Below are 19,776 nucleotides of genomic sequence, written 5' to 3'. Positions count from 1 at the left end.
TGTGATTGGTTCATTCAGCTCTGCACATAACAACTGTCATTCATATTAGCCTTGCGGGCCGCACGAACAGTAATCTTTCATATGAAGATGCGGGCCACAAATCATCATCCTGCGGGCCGCAAATGGCCCGCGGGCCGCGAGTTTGAGACCCCTGGTCTAGACAGTGGAAGGCCCAGGCCACCAGCGGTGGTCTACTTTTGAAGATGAACTTTGGCTTAACTGCCCAGATAAATGAGTGAATGAAATGGTTGATTTCAAGAAATCAGGTAATAATACATAAAATACACACATATTACATAATCAATCACAAGTAGATTGCTTGAAAGAGAGTGGGAGGAAGCGGATTTATATAATCCCACCCCACAAGGCTCTCAGTTTTATCAAGTTTGACTCCGTGTATACCTGGGTTGGTTCCTAATACTAATAGCAGTGGTTCTGGAGCTATATCAAGAGGGTCACCTCCATTCTATAAAGTGTTCTCCAAATCCAAATCTTTTAAGTGTCTCGAACGTGGAAAGCCTTCTGGGCGTCAAATGAAAGTACAGCTGTTTTCACATCTTTTTCAGGAGTTTAGTAAAGAGGGTTTAGTAATAGGCAGCGATTGTTTGGATTAGGATGTATAAATCTTTAGATTGTTTGATTTAGTTGAGTGGCACTAATATGTGATCGCAATTTACATTTAACAAAAATTCCTTTGTGTAAAGCTGCAGAAGGGCAGTGTTTAAGTCATGGTCTCATGCTACGTTCAGGAACCACCAGTCTCCAGGAAAGTTGAATTTCTCCGATTCTGAGGCACTCACATCTCTTCCATAGTAGATTTTCTGACACTTTTACTGTTCTCTAGATCTACTTTATATATTTAAAGATTTTTCCCAGTCTGATCTTAAAGTAATTTATCCGTATATTCTTCAAGCTTGTTTTCTTTGCAATCAGATCAATTTTTTAAATAAACAATTAGATTTTTATATGTATGTTTTTTGATTTACATAAAAATAATGTGTGCAATTTTTATTTTATTTGAAATAGAATACTGCTGTCCAACAGTGTAATGAGGTCTGTTTTAACCTGCATGCGTTTTCATTAGTTCACGAAAAGGAAAAAATAATGTCAAGAGGTGCGTAAAGTTAGAACGTTTATTTACAATTGTATAACAAAAACACAATAAATAAATCGATAAATAAAAATAAGTTATACAACAATATTCTTGATTCCAGCCAACAAGTCAATAATTTAAATCTAAACATACAAAATTTATTTTTATAACATGATCATTATAGTTTCTTTGTAGAAAAAAATAAATATAAATATTATTTTATAAAAGCTTTAAAAAATAAATATAGATATAGCAATAATTTAATTTAAGTTATTGATTTTTTAACATCTTGTTTGAACGTTGGAGGCAGAATTCATGAGGAGATTAAAGCAGAAAGCAGCCGCTGTGTTCTCTCTAGATGAGTTTTAGTTGTCTTCCTGATGATCTCCCAGGCTTCAACACTGTAACCCTGCACAGACACAAGAGAGATTTCATCATTAACCTGCAGATTCTAGTGACGTCACTCACAAACATTGCAGACAGCAATCATGGAGACTCACCTGTTTCTTCAGGATGTGATTCAGCAGCCTCTTGAAGTACATTTGCAGCTTTGTTTTGTGGACGGGCTCGAGGCTCCCAGGCACGCAGGCGTGAAGCCTTTCAGCTAGTGTGTTCACCACTCCGAGGAACTTCTCCAGTCCGCTCTGCTGCCATGATGAGAAGGAGCTGTCCTCCACAAACAGGACAAACACTTCCTTCAGAACCTGGACCGTGAAGGCGACTTGTTTCTTAGCCTGTGAGAAGAAAACAGTTTTAGAGGATTCCAGAATAATAATACAACTTTTATGAAGCTGTTTTCAGTCGGAGTGAAGACTCACTGATTCTTGAGACACCTGTCTGTACAGATGATGAGGGAAGGGCACCTCCTCTCCAGCATCCTCCTGGTCCCCAGTGCTGTTTGTGGCGTTAATGACCTGCATCACACAAACACACGTTCATCTCCGACACACTTTGAACACGACACAATCAGAACCTCTGCAGCGCTCTCTCACCATCTTCCCCAGCAGATCCAACGAGGTGTCACTGAACTGTTTGAACTTGTGGTCCATCCACTCGCAGCGCAGAGACGATCCCGCGCCGAACAGAGCCACGAGCGCACACGCAAACACCAGTCTGTGGAGCATTTTCAAGAAGTTGCAAGTGTCCTTATGGAGACAAACTCAAGCTGCTGCTGATGCTGTGATGTGATGGAGCAGAGCTACAGAATGCGCTTTTAAAGCACGGAGCGCAGATTTCCCTTTCCTCGCGGGGAATCACGCGCGGTTAAGCGTGGAGTTCACCTCATCCGACAGGTAAAATGCCAGGGGTTAGGAATAAATGTTGATAAGAAAGGAAAAATATAGTCAAAAGGACTGTAAAACACAAAGATGATCAATTACAACACTTTTTATTCATGATGAGTTGTCTTAAATGAAAACCAATAATCCAAGATAAAAAAAAACTTAACCTAAAATAAAGAATATATTGGGCTACTTTTTAATAAAAATTCTTTATCAGTCTTTCTCCTCTGGTCGGGTTTTAATTGAAAATTGTGTATAAAAATGCAGATTTTAATACATTTACTAAATGTTCCAAATATTTGCATTCGGAAATGGTTTATTTCGAGCAATCAAAAAAAAAGAAGGCAAACATCAGAAATCTAAGCAATCCATCAAATTTAATATATGAATTGATTGAAAATTATATGCATCCACATAAACAGTTCAATTACTCTTGGTTATAAACAGACTTTTGAGCTCTTAATAAATGACCCAATTTTAACCATTAAATAGTAAGTTTATCAAAAGGAGTTTAATTGCCTAAAAGGGAGGAATCCAATTTACGCAATCCCTTTTTAACAGTATAACAAACTGACAAAGAAAGACAAAACAGGTAGAAAAAGTTTATGTGCAAAAGAAAAAAATAAGTATGTATATCCATTTTGAATCCAGATTTAAGTGACATAGAATGTAGAAAGTAAATGATGTTATAATTTAACTAAAGATGAAAAATGGTAAAATCCGCTCTTCTGCAGCCACGCAGGTAGATATACTGTAAATTCTAAATATGTGTCTTATCGTTAGGACAAATATTTCATTTTTTGTTTTATCTATAAAAAAGTGTTTTCCTGTTGCACTTTGTCAAACAATCTTTACATTCTTGGCGCGTGTAAACAACTTTCCACCGTTGTTTCAGGTAAAAGGTGAGAAAGATCACGCAGCTGAGGAGCGTCAGCGCTCAGGCCACGCCCACTTTCATTTTCCTCGGCAGTTCATTCATGAAAAGAGTCACGCGGAACTGCTTTGTGAATGAAAACTGCAGAGGGAACACGTGTGGGACAAGTAAAGCAATACAACAAAATATTTAGCTGAAATACCAAAATGATTATGTCATGAAACATGAAACATGAAAGCTAATAAAATAAATGAATGAGAGAAACCTTCAGTAAATTCATTTAATTTTGCAATGTAGTGTAAAAATAATAATAAATGTAACAATTCTTTAAGTTTTATTAATGGTGCGCACCAGTTACACGTGCACGAGAAACTATTATTGACATTATTATTATTATTGATATTATTACTATTATTTATATTATTATTATTTTACTTTAAAGTCTTCTATCATACAGTTTGATTTTAATATAATTTTGTTTCTCTGCTTTTTTTTCCCCAAAGGTCACTTTAATTAAAATGTGATTATTTAGATTTTAACCTAAAATTTGGTCCATTCACAAACTGAATCATCTGTGAATCTTAGTGCTAGTATGCACGGTAAAAAGTTACAAAGGGTTATTGTCCTCCACGTTCTCACAACAAACCAACAAAGAATGCGCTGCTTTCACTTTCTATCTGTCAGGAAAGTCACATTGTTGGCTAATATGCTCACTGAACACACCTGAATGTTTATTTATCCATCTGATTTACACAAAACAAAATGCACTTCATAGTTTTTGTAATATAAAACCATTAGGGATACAAGTGTATTTTAATTAATAGTCATTATTATACTTGTTTAATGATTAGAGAATAAAATCCAATATAGGCTTATATTAATAAAGTCAGAAAATGTGAATATTGTGTCCTTTGTGTTTTAATATCATTTTTATTGATATCTTTCTTACAAGTTTTCATCTTTAGTTAAATTATAAAATTAGATTCACTTAAATCTATATTAAAATATGATTGTGTAAATTGGATTCCTCCTTTCAGGCAATTAATTAAGTTCTTTAATATTTAAAATGGGTCATTTATGCATAAGAGCTAAAAATTCTATTTATAATTAAGAGTAATTGACCTATTTAGGTGGATGCATGCGTATTTTCCAATTAATTCATGACTAATGCCATTACATTTGATAGATTTCTTATATTTCTGTTTGTTTTCTTTTGCTTTTTTTTTTTTTTGATTGCTCAAAATAAACTATTTAACATTTGTAACATTTGGTAAAGTTATTAAAATCTAAATTTGTACACATTTTTAAATAAAAAAAATCAAACTAGAGGAGAAAGACTGATAAAGAATCTTTATTAAAAATAACATATTCTTCATTTTAAGTTTTTTTGTTGTAGTTTGTCTTGGTTAATTGGTTTTCATTTAAGACAACTCATCATGAATAAAAAGTGTTGTAATTGATCATCTTTGTGTTTTACAGTCCTTTTCACTATATTTTTCCTTTCTTATCAACATTTATTCCTAACCCCTGGCATTTTACCTGTCGGATGAGGTGAACTCCACGCTTAACCGCGCGTGATTCCCCGCGAGGAAAGGGAAATCCGCGCTCCGTGCTTTAAAAGCGCATTCTGCAGCTCTGCTCCATCACATCACAGCATCAGCAGCAGCTTGAGTTTGTCTCCATAAGGACACTTGCAGCTTCGTGAAAATGCTCCACAGACTGGTGTTTGCGTGTGCGCTCGTGGCTCTGTTCGGCGCGGGATCGTCTCTGCGCTGCAGGTGGATGGACCACAAGTTCAAACAGTTGAGTGACACCTCGTTGGATCTGCTGGGGAAGATGGTGAGAGAGCGCTGCAGAGGTTCTGATTGTGTCGTGTTCAAAGTGTGTCGGAGATGAACGTGTGTTTGTGTGATGCAGGTCATTAACGCCACAAACAGCACTGGGAACCAGGAGGATGCTGGAGAGGAGGTGCTCTTCCCTCATCATCTGTACAGAAACGCGTCTCAAGAATCAGTGAGTCTTCACTCCGACTGAAAACAGCTTCATAAAAGTTGTATTATTATTCTGGAATCATCTAAAACTGTTTTCTTCTCACAGGATGAGAATAAAGTCGCCTTCACGGTCCAGGTTCTGAAGGAAGTGTCTGTCCTGTTTGAGGAGGACAGCTCCTTCTCATCATGGCAGCAGAGCGGACTGGAGAAGTTCCTCGGAGTGGTGAACACACTAGCTGAAAGGCTTCACTCCTGCGTGCCTGGGAGCCTCGACCCCAACATAAAGCAGCTGCAAATGTACTTCAAGAAGCTGCTGAATCACATCCTGAAGAAACATGTGAGTCTCCATGATTGCTGTCTGCGCTGTTTGTGAGTGACGTCACTAGAATCTGCAGGTTAATGATGAAATCTCTCTTGTGTCTGTGCAGGGTTACAGTGTTGAAGCCTGGGAGATCATCAGGAAGACAACTAAAACTCATCTAGAGAGAACACAGCGGCTGCTTTCTGCTTTAATCTCCTCTTGAATTCTGCCTCAAAAGTTTCAACAAGATGTTAAAAAATCAGTAACTTAAATTAAATTATTGCTATATCTATTTATTTTTAAAGCTTTTGTAAAATAATATTTATATTTATTTTTTTCTACAAAGAAACTATAATGATCATGTTATAAAAATACATTTTGTATGTTTAGATTTAAATTATTGACTTGTTGGCTGGAATCAAAAATATTGTTGTGTAACTTATTTTTATTTATTTGTCATTTTTTGATAATATCACTTTAAATAAACTTTTCTATCCTAATTACTTCATGACTTTCCTTTTTTTTATAAACTGACATGTGGAGAAAACTTATCTACAGGGGAAAACACGTGGATCTCCCCTTTGAACTTCATTCAGTTTTAAAAGAAAGATATGTAGTTGCACCAAATGACCAGCAGATGTCGCCCTCTCCTCATTTAAGTGTTCAATTGAAAGTTTAAGACGAGGAAGAACTCACTCAGATGCGTAAGCAAATTTAAATAAAACTAAATTAATAATAATAATTAACATTAATCAGATTAATAATGGGAACGGTGTTTTTTTAAAAACTTGACAAGGCACACGAGAAACTTTGTGATTGAGATGCTGTCACATATTTCAAAAGTGTCGCAAATTTATAAAGAAATATGTGTAATAAAGCAGAAATATTCTAAATATGAAAGAGTGGAAAAAAAAATAATCAAAAACAACTTTAAGTTTTCAAACAAACAAGAAAGTGCAGTGAAGCATTAAGACTATGAGATTCACCATAAAATTGCATGGAAAAAATACAGTAAGTAAAATAATTAAATCATACTTAACTAAAATAAAAAGGCTATTGACAAAAAAATAAATAAATAAAAAACAACATAGAGGCAATAAAACTGAATCTACATCTGTCACATAAGAAAACAATTATTTGAGAGTGCAGAAACCTTAAAAGTGGTGTAAAATATTCCTTTTTTTGAATAAATAAGACACGTGGAGATTCACTTTGGGGTCAATTTGCAGTTTGGTACCCCTGTAAGAATCATGCTATAAGTTGACAGCACCAAAAAGGATCTGATGTCAAAATTTAAGAACCCAAGATGAGCAAATAAGTTATATTGCAGAAGGGCTTCCCGGAAACTGCAGGACCTTAAAAGGTGTGGAACAGGTACCTGCATATAATGACACTGACATGCTGTCTGGTGGAAATGACATAAAGAGATACGTGTCATCATCATAGAAGTAGGAAAGGAAGGAGCTCAGGTTAGTGTTATCGAAATGTGTTATGCAAAGAACACAAGAGGGGTGAGAACAGTACCCTGGGGAACACCAGTGAGAGTCGAATTCGTTCCCTTGCTAGAATAATTTATTCTTGCATAGATGAATGGCTCAAAATTGTGCCACAAGGTGTGGAATGGAGAATGTGGTAGTTGAAGGTGTGGATTACTCTTTAGCTGTGAAGAGATGTTATGTGGAAAGGTTTAAAATGAGTCTGGGTAACATTGAGGGGGTTGTTTGGCGTCAGGAAAAATGCTTATGTAAGTGAGGGGCCAAGGGTGGATTTTTGTAGATTTCTTGGCTTTTTTTTTGTAGAATGAAAAAAGACTCCAGAGTCACTGAAAGTCCAAACCCAGGAGCAATTATTTTCTGATGAATCTCATCCAAAAATCAGCTCACTTTTTTCAGGTTTTGACTGAAAAGATTTCAGAATAAACAATCAAGCTGCAAGTTGAACGGTGCTCACCATTTAAGGAGGCCAGCTGCCTCACCAACTCCTCGTAGCCCAGCTTCTGCTTTGCCAGTCCCCCGCCCTAAAAAACTTTATTGAAATAGTTGACATTTCCTGTTGCAGGTTTAGAACAAAGCTGCTTTCACATTGTATATTCTGAAGGAAGTGTCCGCGCCGCTTGAAGAGGATGACTGCTCTTCATCATAGCAGCACAGCACAGCAGAGAACTTCCCTCATGTCAAGATGCAACTAATAAAACATCAAATTTAAGATACTTTTCTATTGTTTGGATTGGAGGCAAACAATTCAAATGCATTTTAAGACTTTCATATTTGAGCAAATAGCCTGTTTGTTCACAATGTAAAAACTGCTGAGATTCTTGCACTAATGAGTGCAAAGTTAATCAGCTAATTGCAAATGTATTCGTCAACTACAACGTTTTTTCATCAAATCTGTCTTTCTACTCATCAAGAAATTTCTACTAATTATTATATCTTAAAAACTTTTGGAATGAATTATTCTTTTAAATAAAACTAACAAAGCTTTTACAAAAATTGAATTCAGACAGTCAACTTAAACCTGTTTATTGTTAAATCAACAAATACAAACAGATTTAGTGTGTGGAAATGTGTGACCTTTCCAGGCCCAGACAAAGTGAAGATTCATATTTACATCCAAGTAACAAAATCATAAAAATATTCCACTACAATCTTTTTTTTAAGCACCAAAAATGTCAGATTGTATGCATTGATTTTTCACAAAAAAACAACAAAACATTTATTAATATGAAGACACTTTAAGAAAAAGGATGCTTTTGACTAATCCAAGCAAAACAAAAAATAGCATGTCTTTGTGCTAAATTACTGTACCTGTTTTTTTGTTTTTTTACAGTTTCTTCAAGAAGGCATAATAAAAGAATATTGGGCTGCAGAAGATCCTGGTTTCACTCCCATGGGGCTTCGGCTATCTCCGGCTGGGAATACAGCGTCAGGTCCTCATATAGATCTCCACATGTTTCAATCGCCAAACCCTGAGAAATTTAATTCAAATGTTTGTTTTTATTTATATTGAATGTGGAACATTTTATGAAGAAAAGAAAACAGCACATTTTTTATCTTTTTTTTGTATCATGGTTTACTCACACATGACTTCACAAAGTCTGACTTTATAAAAATAAAAACACTGATTTGCATCTATGTTAATGTTACTATTATCATACATATAAATCAACTTTTTTGGCATAAATAAAAAATGCACACAAATAGAAAATACTATTTCTTCTAAATTAATGAATTCCTTTCAAAATTAAAGATGCCCTGTGTCACATGGCATCATCTCAATGCAGCAAATGTCGGTAGCTTAGTGTCAACAGTGATAAAATAAAATAAAAATCAGTTTATTTTACCATTTGTGGTGCATGTCAGTCAGAAATATGTAAATCTAACTAATCAAAATTAAATCAGAGATAATTGAACAACTTTTACTGTATTTTTTGAACCATTAAGCACACTTAAAATCCTTAAAAAATACAAAATCTGCTGTATATTCTGGTGTTGCCCTAATTATTGTTGTGTTTTTATTCTCTATTAACCAGAGAGCCACAATGAAGGGGTCAAAGAACCACATGGGGCTCAGGAGCCGCATTTTTCAGACCCCTGGTCTTCAGAGACAGGGGTCAAAGTGTTTGTGATAAATGCAGTTTTGGATGCCTTGTTAATTACTATAGGTACTTTCTTGGTTGATCGGGGGCTGTTTGTTAATATTCATTCATAAGGGTGTAATTTCTATTCCTACAAGACCAGATCTGTCTGAGGCAGAATCAAATCAATTGGATGTTTACCATAAAAATAATGGTTTCAAAATGCAATACATTGATAATCAATATTGGAAAAGACCATTTGGATAGATAAATGGTAGATTTATTTTAATATAACTTAAAAACACAGCAAAAAAGGATCAATCCATGATTACAGCCCAACTATGAATTTTTCTAAGACATGTGACCATACAGTTCTAATACTGTCCCATTTGTGTTTTTTTGACGTGGAAAAACAACAGTGGGATGAACTTTATCAAACTAAAATGTGAAAAGATTTTCCATTAATTCTTGTTTACTTGTTTGTCTGTTCACATATTTAATTTACGCTTGATTACCTTGAAGAAAAACAAGGAATCTGGAAAACTTTTTGTTATGAGAATACCAATAATGAGTGTCAGTTCTCTACTACTGATGGTAATTTTCTTAACCATTATTAAACGACAAAGTCAGTTTACTGAATAGATTATTTAATGTTACTTTATGGCTCTTAAGGTCAGATTTAAGTTCGAATTCGTGTGTTTCTTAAGCTGGAGAACCATTCCATTTATGTTCTTTACAGATGCAAAACAAAACCAACAAACAACAAATCAATTAAATCAAAAATTTTGTGAAATTTGTGGAAAAAAATTGATTCTTTTTAAAAAAAATAGTAAACAAACCTCATAGATGTGGTCCATTTCTGGCTCTTCATACATGCTGTCACTCTTTTCCAGCTGTTCAAAAGCAAACAAACAATAAACTATACAGAATTGTGTCCTTTAAATTATGCTCACTACAAATTTTCTCCTTAAATTAACAAAAACACAATTTAAAAACATCCATCCATCCATCCATCTTCCTGACCGCTTTGTCCCTTTCGGGGTCGCGGGGTGCCGGAGCCTAACCCAGCTACTGAAGGGCGAAGGCGGGGTAAATTTAAAAACATTCAGATGCAAAAGAATCTTTGAAAAAAAATTGCTCTACTTTTGCTGTGATAAACTATACAACCTTATTTTTTGAATTAGTTTAATAACAAATCGATGCTTTCGTATAATCTATAATGATTGGTTGTATATTATTCATTAAAATAATTATAAAATGTGTTCATGTGTCTATAACTCCACTTTTATTCATTGTTTTTAAGAATATATTTTCACATTTACCTAAAATTTAGTGACATTTTTTGGTAAAAATCTTAATATATAGGGCTTTTTAGCACATATTATGAATACACTGTCCAGTAACGTGATAAACCTCTTTAGTCTGAGTGAAATTATAGTGTGGAAAACAGTCATAGTTGTTGTAATTTGGGTTAATAAAAGTCACTTTCCTCTCAATTTATAACTTTAATTTTTGAGTTAAGCGATTTACAATTCTTTAATTTTAATTGATGGATAATGTTTTTTTCCCTACCTCTTTGTGTTTGCGTAGCAGAACAGCAGCAATGCACACAGGCAACAGCAGACCCTGTAAAATGATGAGACCATCCTTCAACTTGCTCAGGTGTTGTGCCTTATTAAAGTCAATGTGTCCTGCAATGAGGGAAAAAGTACAATTTGAACATCTTTTAGAGACAAACTGCCCCATTCTAAGAAATTCACACCAAATGACCTCCTAAAGTTTACTCTTTAGTTCCACCAAAGAGCCTTTGTGCTTATGGAAACTTACTGACTACTCGAACTTCAGTTCCAGGTCCCAAGGTTGTGCCAATTTTGCAGAAGTACACTCCAGTGTCTTTTTCCTTGGCATTCCGGATGGTAAGGATAGAGATCACGTTTTTGTTGGTGTTAAGAAGTTTCAAACTGTCGGTCTCATTTAAATGGAGGGTTTCTGTCTCATTCCTCTTGTCGTATTTTTCAAACTTGTACCAAAACACATCTGTCTTCTCTCCTTGTTTTTTCCCTTCACAGAGGATTTTCACCTTGCTGCCGGTCTTCACGCCGTAGAACCGCGGCTTCTGGCTGATCTGCAGAGCAGCTGAACAGATAAAAGTGAGAAAATATACAATGTGGGTTTTTTCTTATACCAGAGTCCCAGAAAGAGTGATAATGAAATGGGTTTGAAGCTACTAGAGTTTGCCTTTCCTCTTCAACTGCTGCATCTCTTTGATACAGTCTGTCCGCCCATTTATTTATAGTTCCCTTTGTAAAAATGTAAAGCCTTCGGGAACTATTGTAAAGTCCCACACCACTCTGATCACCTTTTGGCTTTTATTAAAAGTGTTCCCAGTGGTCTTTTAATTATGATGATGCTGTTTTTATCCTAAATCCAAAAACCTGTATCGTTTTCTAGGACACAGTTTCTGCAGAGTGGCTGAAGTTCATCAGAAATTTGCCTCTCAGTTGTGGGCTGGACAGTTGGAATGGAGTAAACCTGCACTTGTTTCCCATCATCCCTTTAATTACACTAGCTTACAGCCACTCATAACCCCAACCTGAGATTACTGGTGCAACAAAAATGGCAACAAATTTTGGAGCTATCCAACCGTACAGTTTTGAATAAGAGGGAAAAAAAGATGTACCGGTATATGGATCTATTTGTGAGCATCAGAATGCAGCAGAGCAGGAAACTTAATGTAAATGGCCCACCGATTGTAGTTTTGTATGTAACGACTTTTTCCAACTGCTTTTTTTGTCTGCTCCGGATTCACCCCAGTTTGAGTAAAGAAATACTTTAAAACATAGTTTTAATTGTAGTTTTTCTTTATATTTATTCTCCATCATGAGAAAAATACTAAAAGAACATGTTAAAAACTTCAGAAACACAATTTTAATTGAGGTGGGTCTTCAACGACAAATCAGATGTTTCATGTCACTAAATAGAACCAGATGTGTGTTTTTTGTCATGTCTGTAGTGGTATAGCAGTAATGTCATATTAGATGTTAGTATATTAAGTTTTAAGTCGTATTTCCTTTGTATTTGATCCTGCTTTAGAAACTAGAAGATTTGTCCAGAAGAGTGTTTTTAGTGCATCTTTTTAAGCCAAAGGTTGCCATGTTGGTGGTGTCAAAACAAGCACACATTTGGATTTAATACTCTAGTTTGTTATTTTTAAGGCCACACCTGTCTGGCGAGAACAAATGGAAGAACAAAGCAAAGGCAAATGTATACCGGTAACCAAAAAAAGGTGCGTCACACTGTGAAGCAAGTTTCTGGGTGGTACTGAATTTGTAGAAGTTAAAGAGAGCTTGAACCACATTTTATGGTTGTTTGAGCGACTTAAAGTTAATCATTCGATAAATTTGTAAGCGAGGAAGACTTTAAGATGCTTTAGAACTGTTTTTTTTTTCTTGCTGAGCATTTTCATGGAAACTTTTATATAGTGTAATCACATTTAGATTTTAGATTTGGTATTTTTTAGTCCTTTTCTCTTATATTTTGGACTTATTGCGCACAAACTGGCAACAAAGGCTAGAACTAACGCACATTTCATCTATTTTGTCAGAATTTAGTTAACTTTAGTCTATAAAATATTTTTTTTTGGAGGAAAAGCAATGTTAATGTAAAATAAAAAAAAGCTACATAATTTCAATTTTTTAAAAATTATGTTAAAATGTTAAAAGGTCATTATAATTTTTGACTCCTGAGTGAAAATAAGAAAAATATGCATAACTAGATTTCTGCCATCATTTCTTTCATTTGAAAGATATATTTCACATTTTGTTAAAGTCTTACCATTTACATATTTTATATTTTGATAATAAGACAAAGTTCTTGCGATCAACCCCTTCAAAAAAGAGAAAAAAACAGCCTTATAAAAACTTTTTTAGTCTAATTAGTTATTTCTTGCAACAAATATAAGAATTGCATAAGAAATTAAGTATAATATAAATAATAAGAAAAATGTATATTTTGTGTTAAACTTGCCTGACCTTTTTTGCAGATGTGTTTAATTTCTAAATAAAAACATTCATCTTTCTTTGCAGTTTTTCAAAGGAGTTTAGGGCAAAACAAATGAGCCATTTAGACGAATAAACTGTAAGTAAATTGATAATAACTATAACAATAAGATGATTTTCTTTGTCTATGAGTATAAGTTCCTCTTTTTGCCCCCAGATGGTCAGGAAGTTGCGGTACTGTGGAGTCAAAAATAACATGCAAAACACTTGAATACAGTTTAGCTGCAGATAAAAACTTGAAGTAAATATCTGATAGAAGATCACTTAATTTGCTGATGAGTAAAATAAATCTGCACGATTTTAAGGAAAGTTTAGATAAGTAAAAATGTATTAGAGCAGTTCGATTTTTAAAATTACAATTTAATTTAATTTAATTTAATCGCGAAGCAAAAGTTTTGACTTACCTGATAAACTGATCAGCGCAAGCAAACACCATCCAGCTTGAATCCAGCGCATGATGACATTCATAAAAGACTGCTACAGTAGTGCGGATGTCCCTGCAGCCCCCAGAACCAGTGTGAGCTTTAGCTGTCTGTGTCAAAAACACTTTCAGATCAGGCAAATGAGGGGAAGATTGTCATCAAACTGAAAAAAAGCCACCTACACTAAAAAAAGGAGAAGTCCTTCACTTGTTTGTGATAAGTCGGAGCACAATCTGACATAAAATGACAAAAACAGCTTTAAGAAAAACCTAAGCTAAAGACTTTAAAAAAAAGAAATGTTCAAAAATTGAATAAATTAAGGGATTATGTTGCTTTTTAGAGAATATTAGTTTAAATACTGCACGTTTTTCTATTTTTTTAGCTTCTATTTGTAATTTTTTACATTTTTACTCACCAAAATGTGTGAACATTTAGTGTAATACAGGCAAAAGCAGTTACTGTGCCCCCACTTTGCATGTGCTTTATTTTAACTTATTTGTGGCTAAAGTTGAACTTTGTACGTTGTACAAACCTGTTTTTCATGGCGCGGCATAAGAAACAAAAATGGAAGGCCACTCCAGAAGGGTGAAGTCAAGTCTGCAATCATCTGTCTGAGCTTTACAGAATAGCACAATGTTAACTTTATTTTTGTTGCATTATTTTATTTTATTTTTTTTGTTTTGTGTTTTGTTCTTAGTCTTTGTTCTTTACATTAAATTTCCTGGGTAAAAAAATAGGGGCTACATTTTCTTCCGACCACCAGAGGGCAACAGTGCATCAAATCAAGTGTCAGCGCCAACTTAAATCCAAACATAGAAGAAAAGGGATTAATTTTCTAACAGCAACACTACCTTTTTTTAGTTTAATAATTATGCAACCATAAAAAAGAGACCAAAGAAATGATAGAAAAACATATTCTTGTGTAGACAATAGTTAATGTAGGCATATCTGTAAAATTCTCCTCAGAGCTTTTGATTAGTTTGAAGTGTAAACACAGGAGGGAGCAGTAATAAAATGTACTGCAGCATCAAATGGACCAAAGGTAATCGGTGAGAGCAAGTCTCAGTTTCAAAGAGGAGTGCTTCTAGTCAAATTTCAAATGTCTAGCAGAATCTGATACACAGAGAACTTGTGAAGAAAGCAGAGACATGCACTGTATCTATTTTTTTTCTCCTTCTGCCGTTAATAAAAGCAATGAAGCCACAATAACAGTAATAATAATCAAACACAAATTCTATTAAAAAACAATGAAAGAAAAGTGACGAATATAGATTTCTATTTTACCAAGGTAAAGAGTAGGTGACAATATTGGGATGTACAAAACCTGAGTTAGACACATCTGTTTATTACTGCTGAACAGCAAACAATTTGAGAGTGAAAATGCAGAAATCCACAGTGAGTGCCTGTTGTCATGGTAATCCAAAACCCACACACATCAATGCAGCATGACGTAGTAAAGATCCTGGGTGTTGATCTGGTCTGCCTGCAGTCCTGTCACCCACTGAATCTTTATATCAAGAGAAAATACAACCACAGACAAATATTAATACCTCATTAAAACCATCTTTTAATGATGCTGATTTACTAAGTATATGTTAACTGAACATATATTCAAAATAAGACATTAGATGTTAAGACTAAGAGTTTTGTACACGTGGACAGATTTTAAACTAAATTCAAAGAGGAACATGCTGTTTTTAAAATAAAAACATGGACATGGATGGACTTTACTTAGAAATGTCAAAATAATATACTTGAATACGTACAAACTGTGGGACATACAACCATTAAGACAGTAATAAACTTATATTGTCAAATAGTTCATATCTAATGAGCCATAAACTTGAACTAGGTTTCCACAAGAATACAGCGCCGACTTCTTCTCAACCAGAAATGTTAGTATCTGCAAAGATGGCTCCAGCCTGAAACCAGATAACTTTACTCCTTTCTTAGACTTTGTCGTGTTTTAGAATGGAGGAACATTCCCGTCTTGTTGTTTCTTTTGGGATTGATGGTGTACTTCTGTGTTGGCAGAGGGGTGGACTCTTTAATACATATATACAGTATTTATGGTCTTGCCTGAAGCCCCTTTGGGCTTCATTTGGCCTTTTTGTACTCTATGGGTGAGGTCCAAGATTATTGATTGAGTTATAATAGGCTTCGTCTGTGATTTTCACTTTAGCTTAGTGGAATCACAGTGCTGGCTTATAATGGACTCTTTTCACACATCGTTGGTGTTTAGAACGGCAAAGCTGACATCTAAATGCTGATTAAAGCTAATTTACATAGATAACAAAAGTAACCTAACCAATTGTAACCGAAAGTTGTACAATATTTATCTTCGAAATGACCTACCTGGTTGTATTCATTTTTCCCTCTTGGATTGTTCACAAATCAAAGTACAAATGCTGCTTCCCCAAATTCGTATGGATGGTATTAAACGAGTCATGGATCATTTTATTTTACAACCCGGTTAAAATTAGACAAAGATTACTTATAAGAGTACATCATTGAATCCCGCTTGTTTAATTATGAAGATAATTAAGATTTTATTCTTTATACCTGTGCTAATGCTAACGTTAGCATTAGCTTTGGGTTTGAAACTTGGAGATTCAGAAGATCTCTTCTGACCAGTTAAAAGTTGACTAAATTTCCGTGCTCACATAATCATTGTAAACAGAGCAAAAGTAAGATGACATTAAGGTAAAACTTTTTAGCTGTTAGTTCAGCCGTGGTTCCAACATCGTTCCTCTTTGGTTTTGTTCATAACTGCGTCTGATCTCCAGGAAAATAAAGGTAAAAAATGATCAAATTAATTGGAAACTGTTGCCAAAAATATGAAAGTGACTATTTCCACTTAATCGCCCAGATATTAATTTTTTTACTTGGCCGCTCTTAATTTGAAAGTGGAAAATACGTGGCTCAATAGCTGCTTTTAACATTTTTATTTAACGAAAGAATTTCTGCTTTTACAATTTTCCCCTTAAATATCCTGTAGAACAACAAGTAAATTTAGCCTGGGAACCGATTAAAATGCAGCGATGTGCATCTTTGCCGAAGGGATTAAATGTGGCTAACGTGAATTTCTATCAGCTTTTGTGCTGATCGCATTTAAAATACATACAAAAAAGATCAGCCAAAAATAGAAACTATTAGAATAACATCTGCTCAAATAAAAGGTAGATGTTTTAAATAAAACATCCAATATTGGAGGATATCACACATTTGAATTATGATTTTTTTAAAGATTTAAGAGAGGAAAACCAGTTAGGTAGGACATTTAATGAAATTAATGCTTTAAAAAATTCCAGTCACAATTAGTAAAGTAATTATTTAAACACATTGTGTTCAACAGCGTTCAGCCGTCAGCTTTGCCCGTCTACACCCGTCAACTGGAAGTCACAATTCACATTTACGACCCTGTCGCCATTTTGCCTGACGTCACCATGAAAGGGGTTAATTAAAGAGCTAGGGAGAAGCCAGAGTATTAGGGGAAGAATTTAGATTCAAACACAGACTTAAAACTATGAAGTGATTCTGAGAAAAAGGGCTTTAGTTTCTGGCTGGAATCCTTTACTGAACTAGTTTCCTTGTCTGTTCAACTTAACTCAAGGCTCAAAGGGGAAAATTCTAAAAATCTTTTTTTAAAAAGAGGTTATTCCGTTTTCAAGAAGACCAAAATATAAGTAAAACTTGTGGAAGAACTAGAATAAATCACATCAAAGAACAGTAAAGTGGCCCACACAAAAAACTGTACAAATGTTCTCTTTGTGGGCGCGTACATTGTGCAATGCTGTCCGTTTGAACATTCCAGTCTGCCGCAGAGGCTAACACACCATTATAATCAACACTCGACAAAGATTAGAGATGCATAACTAACATTCTGATACAGATATTCTTTTCCTAGTTTACATATCTACAAAAATTACATTATAAAATGGTTTAATTACAAGCACAAAAACTTAGCCCTCAGAGACTGAAAAAACTCAGCTCTAATTCAAATCTAAGACTTATAAAGTATGACAGCTTAAAAACTTGTAGATCACCGCTTTTCAAGTTTTTTTTTTATATTTGAGGACGAGATATTATCAGATTAATTTTTTTATTTTGTTAAAGAAAAGCCCATCTAGTGAAGTGTACTATACATCTGATTCTCTCAGGTTTAACTGTGAGGTTTGGCGATTCTGGTTGGGGGCAGAATGCAGCAACATGTCTTTAACGATTTCCACAGGGACGACCATCTTTTGCGGCTCTGGTGAGTATTGACCAACTTGCTCCGCTTCCTCCACAAGCTCTTGACTGCTCCCATAGAGAATCCAAAACCGTTTTGCAAGCAGTCCGTCTTTTTCTGGTGGATCTTCACCTTCATCCTGTTTGCCCATTCTCTTTAAACGGTGCAAAACAGCAGCACGGTGAATGCAACGCTCCAGGAGATGCTTGCGGTACGCTCGCTGAATGACTAAAGCGGCCGTGTGCTCTTCTTTGTGGCGCACGGTCGTGGTGATCGGTGCAAAGGAGTCTTTTGACGGGTTGCTCATGGCGAATTTAACTTGAATACTCTCACGCATCGCTGCCATTTCCACCGTGTCTCCCAATACTATCTGAGTAACAGCCATCAAAACATCCACAAAGTGAAGCCTGTCGCCGATAACCAAAGGAAGATCCATTTCAATCAGGTGGAGCCGGTTCGGTTTGGCAACCCGGAGAGGCTCCTGCAGGGCATCGCAGAAGTCTGACAGCTGGCAGTAGTTGATGAACATGGTTCCATCCAAGTCAAACTTCTCCCAGGTCTCATTGAACATCTCAAAGTCCTCCTCGCATAGCGGTTCACCGCTCTCCTCTTGTGCTACATTAAAATTCTCCAAGATAATTGCGATATACATGTTGACCACAACTAAGAAGGAGACGGTAATGTAGCTACAGAAGAACATCATACCCATGCCCGGGTTGCCACAGTTCCCTTTTACATCCGTGCCAGGATTTTCAAAGTCTGGATCGCAGTCGGGAGGATCCCTGTTCAACATTGGAAGTAGAAGGCCATCCCATCCGGCTGAGGTAGTGATCTGAAACAAGCAGATGATGCTACCTCCAAACGTTTCAAAATTAAATATGTCATCGATCCCAGCCTCCTTTTTTACATAAGCAAAGTTCGACATGGCAAAGATGGAAAAGATGAACATGATGAGGAAGAGGAGGAGACCAATATTGAACAGGGCAGGAAGTGACATCATCAGTGCAAACAGAAGCGTCCGAATACCCTTCGCTCCTTTAATAAGCCGCAAAATCCTTCCAATCCTGGCCAGTCTGATCACTCTGAATAAAGTTGGTGACACAAAGTACTTCTCAATTAAATCTGAAAGCATTGTCCCTAAAAAAAAGATTGAAAAAAGGTGAGGCAACATTATAACAAGTTCAATTTGAAAGATTAATGTTTACTGTGTGTGAAAGCTACCCACCAGCAATTGATAAGATGACCACGATGAAGTCAAAGACGTTCCAGCCATTGGTGAAGAAGTAATGCCGGAGAGCAAAGAGCTTCATCAAACACTCCCCGGTGAAGACGACGATGAAAGCAATGTTTAGTTTCAGGAGGAAATCCTCCATTTCTACACTTTGGTCGTCTGTCTCCACCATCATGGTCACCATATTGAGACAAATGAGGACCATGATGAAGATGTCAAAGAACTGCTGGCTGATCAGGTCGAACACCATGCCCTGGAGGAAGTTCTGTCATTTAGAGGAAAAAAGGAAAACTGTTATGCCCTAAAAGGAAAAATTGGTTGATGAGCACTCATGGTACGTTCATACCTGCATCAGAAACACATGTTCAAGAGGCCACTTCTAATCAAAAGTAGTGCCGTCAGGTGATTTAAACTTTTAATCACGATTAATTGCATGATTGCCTGTAGTTAACTCACAATTAATTGCAAATTAACATGTTGTTTTTTTGGAGATAAAAAATGTTTACTTAAGAGTAGCAACTTACATTGTTGATAATATCAAGAATGGCAAAAATACATACATACTTCATTTTTGTAAAAATCTTTCTGAATTTAAATGAAATGCTGAAACCTTGTTCGCTATTAAGGTAGTCCGATTTTTTTTTTGCTGCAAACTACCCTTTCCAGCGTCATCTGCTTTGCATGGGAGAGCTTAGCCGAGGCCCTTGGGAGAGCGGCGTGT

General features: G+C 35.5%; 4 protein-coding genes across 7 annotated transcripts in view; 1 reads left to right on the top strand and 3 right to left on the bottom strand.

Annotated features, from left to right (window-relative positions):
- Window positions 1-1,406: 1,406 nt before the first annotated feature.
- On the bottom strand, window positions 1,407-2,217 carry LOC112154638 (interferon a3-like). The gene is made up of 4 exons (XM_024285739.2): window positions 2,086-2,217; window positions 1,912-2,007; window positions 1,594-1,827; window positions 1,407-1,502 (listed from the first exon to the last, which is right to left on the bottom strand). The coding sequence occupies exons 1-4, from the start codon at window positions 2,215-2,217 to the stop codon at window positions 1,407-1,409; spliced, it is 558 nt and encodes a 185-aa protein (XP_024141507.1).
- A 2,044-nt stretch (window positions 2,218-4,261) lies between these two features.
- On the top strand, window positions 4,262-5,764 carry LOC112154525 (interferon a3-like). The gene is made up of 4 exons (XM_024285532.2): window positions 4,262-5,086; window positions 5,165-5,260; window positions 5,345-5,575; window positions 5,667-5,764. Exons 1-4 carry the CDS (start codon window positions 4,955-4,957, stop codon window positions 5,760-5,762), a joined length of 555 nt encoding a protein of 184 aa, XP_024141300.1. The 5' UTR covers window positions 4,262-4,954; the 3' UTR covers window positions 5,763-5,764.
- A 2,582-nt stretch (window positions 5,765-8,346) lies between these two features.
- On the bottom strand, window positions 8,347-13,881 carry cd79b (CD79b molecule, immunoglobulin-associated beta). The gene is made up of 5 exons (XM_024284754.2): window positions 13,576-13,881; window positions 10,941-11,249; window positions 10,686-10,804; window positions 9,953-10,006; window positions 8,347-8,504 (listed from the first exon to the last, which is right to left on the bottom strand). Exons 1-5 carry the CDS (start codon window positions 13,637-13,639, stop codon window positions 8,418-8,420), a joined length of 633 nt encoding a protein of 210 aa, XP_024140522.1. The 5' UTR covers window positions 13,640-13,881; the 3' UTR covers window positions 8,347-8,417.
- Window positions 13,882-14,252: 371 nt separating this feature from the next.
- scn4aa (sodium channel, voltage-gated, type IV, alpha, a) overlaps window positions 14,253-19,776 on the bottom strand; it is a 30,300-nt gene continuing 24,776 nt past the window's right edge. The window contains exons 26-29 of one of the 4 annotated variants that reach the window (XM_036217084.1): window positions 19,050-19,320; window positions 18,851-18,961; window positions 18,530-18,656; window positions 14,980-15,100 (exon numbers count right to left, since the gene is read on the bottom strand). In XM_036217084.1, coding sequence (XP_036072977.1) covers window positions 18,577-18,656; window positions 18,851-18,961; window positions 19,050-19,320 — 462 coding nt within the window. In that variant the 3' untranslated portion in view covers window positions 14,980-15,100; window positions 18,530-18,576. Of the gene's footprint in view, window positions 18,962-19,049; window positions 19,321-19,776 lie in introns of all 4 variants that reach the window. The other 3 variants (XM_036217083.1, XM_024284746.2, XM_024284745.2) reach the window with 3 other exon arrangements.

The sequence above is a fragment of the Oryzias melastigma genome, linkage group LG19 (assembly GCF_002922805.2).
Source record: "Oryzias melastigma strain HK-1 linkage group LG19, ASM292280v2, whole genome shotgun sequence".
NCBI lineage: Eukaryota > Metazoa > Chordata > Actinopteri > Beloniformes > Adrianichthyidae > Oryzias > Oryzias melastigma.
Note: the sequence above shows the minus strand (reverse complement) of the source record. Positions and strands in the feature narration are given on the sequence as shown.

Coding starts and splice junctions, on each gene's coding strand:
- LOC112154638 (XM_024285739.2), bottom strand. CDS start 2,217: ATGCTCCACAGACTGGTGTTTGCGTGTGCGCTCGTGGCTCTGTTCGGC. Junction 2,008..2,085: donor TGGATCTGCTGGGGAAGATG/GTGAGAGAGCGC, acceptor TGTGTGATGCAG/GTCATTAACGCCACAAACAG. Junction 1,828..1,911: donor GACAGGTGTCTCAAGAATCA/GTGAGTCTTCAC, acceptor TTCTTCTCACAG/GCTAAGAAACAAGTCGCCTT.
- cd79b (XM_024284754.2), bottom strand. CDS start 13,639: ATGAATGTCATCATGCGCTGGATTCAAGCTGGATGGTGTTTGCTTGCG. Junction 11,250..13,575: donor TGCGCTGATCAGTTTATCAG/GTAAGTCAAAAC, acceptor TTATCTGTTCAG/CTGCTCTGCAGATCAGCCAG. Junction 10,007..10,685: donor TGCTACGCAAACACAAAGAG/GTAGGGAAAAAA, acceptor GCTTTTGAACAG/CTGGAAAAGAGTGACAGCAT.
- LOC112154525 (XM_024285532.2), top strand. CDS start 4,955: ATGCTCCACAGACTGGTGTTTGCGTGTGCGCTCGTGGCTCTGTTCGGC. Junction 5,261..5,344: donor GAAACGCGTCTCAAGAATCA/GTGAGTCTTCAC, acceptor TTCTTCTCACAG/GATGAGAATAAAGTCGCCTT. Junction 5,576..5,666: donor ATCACATCCTGAAGAAACAT/GTGAGTCTCCAT, acceptor GTGTCTGTGCAG/GGTTACAGTGTTGAAGCCTG.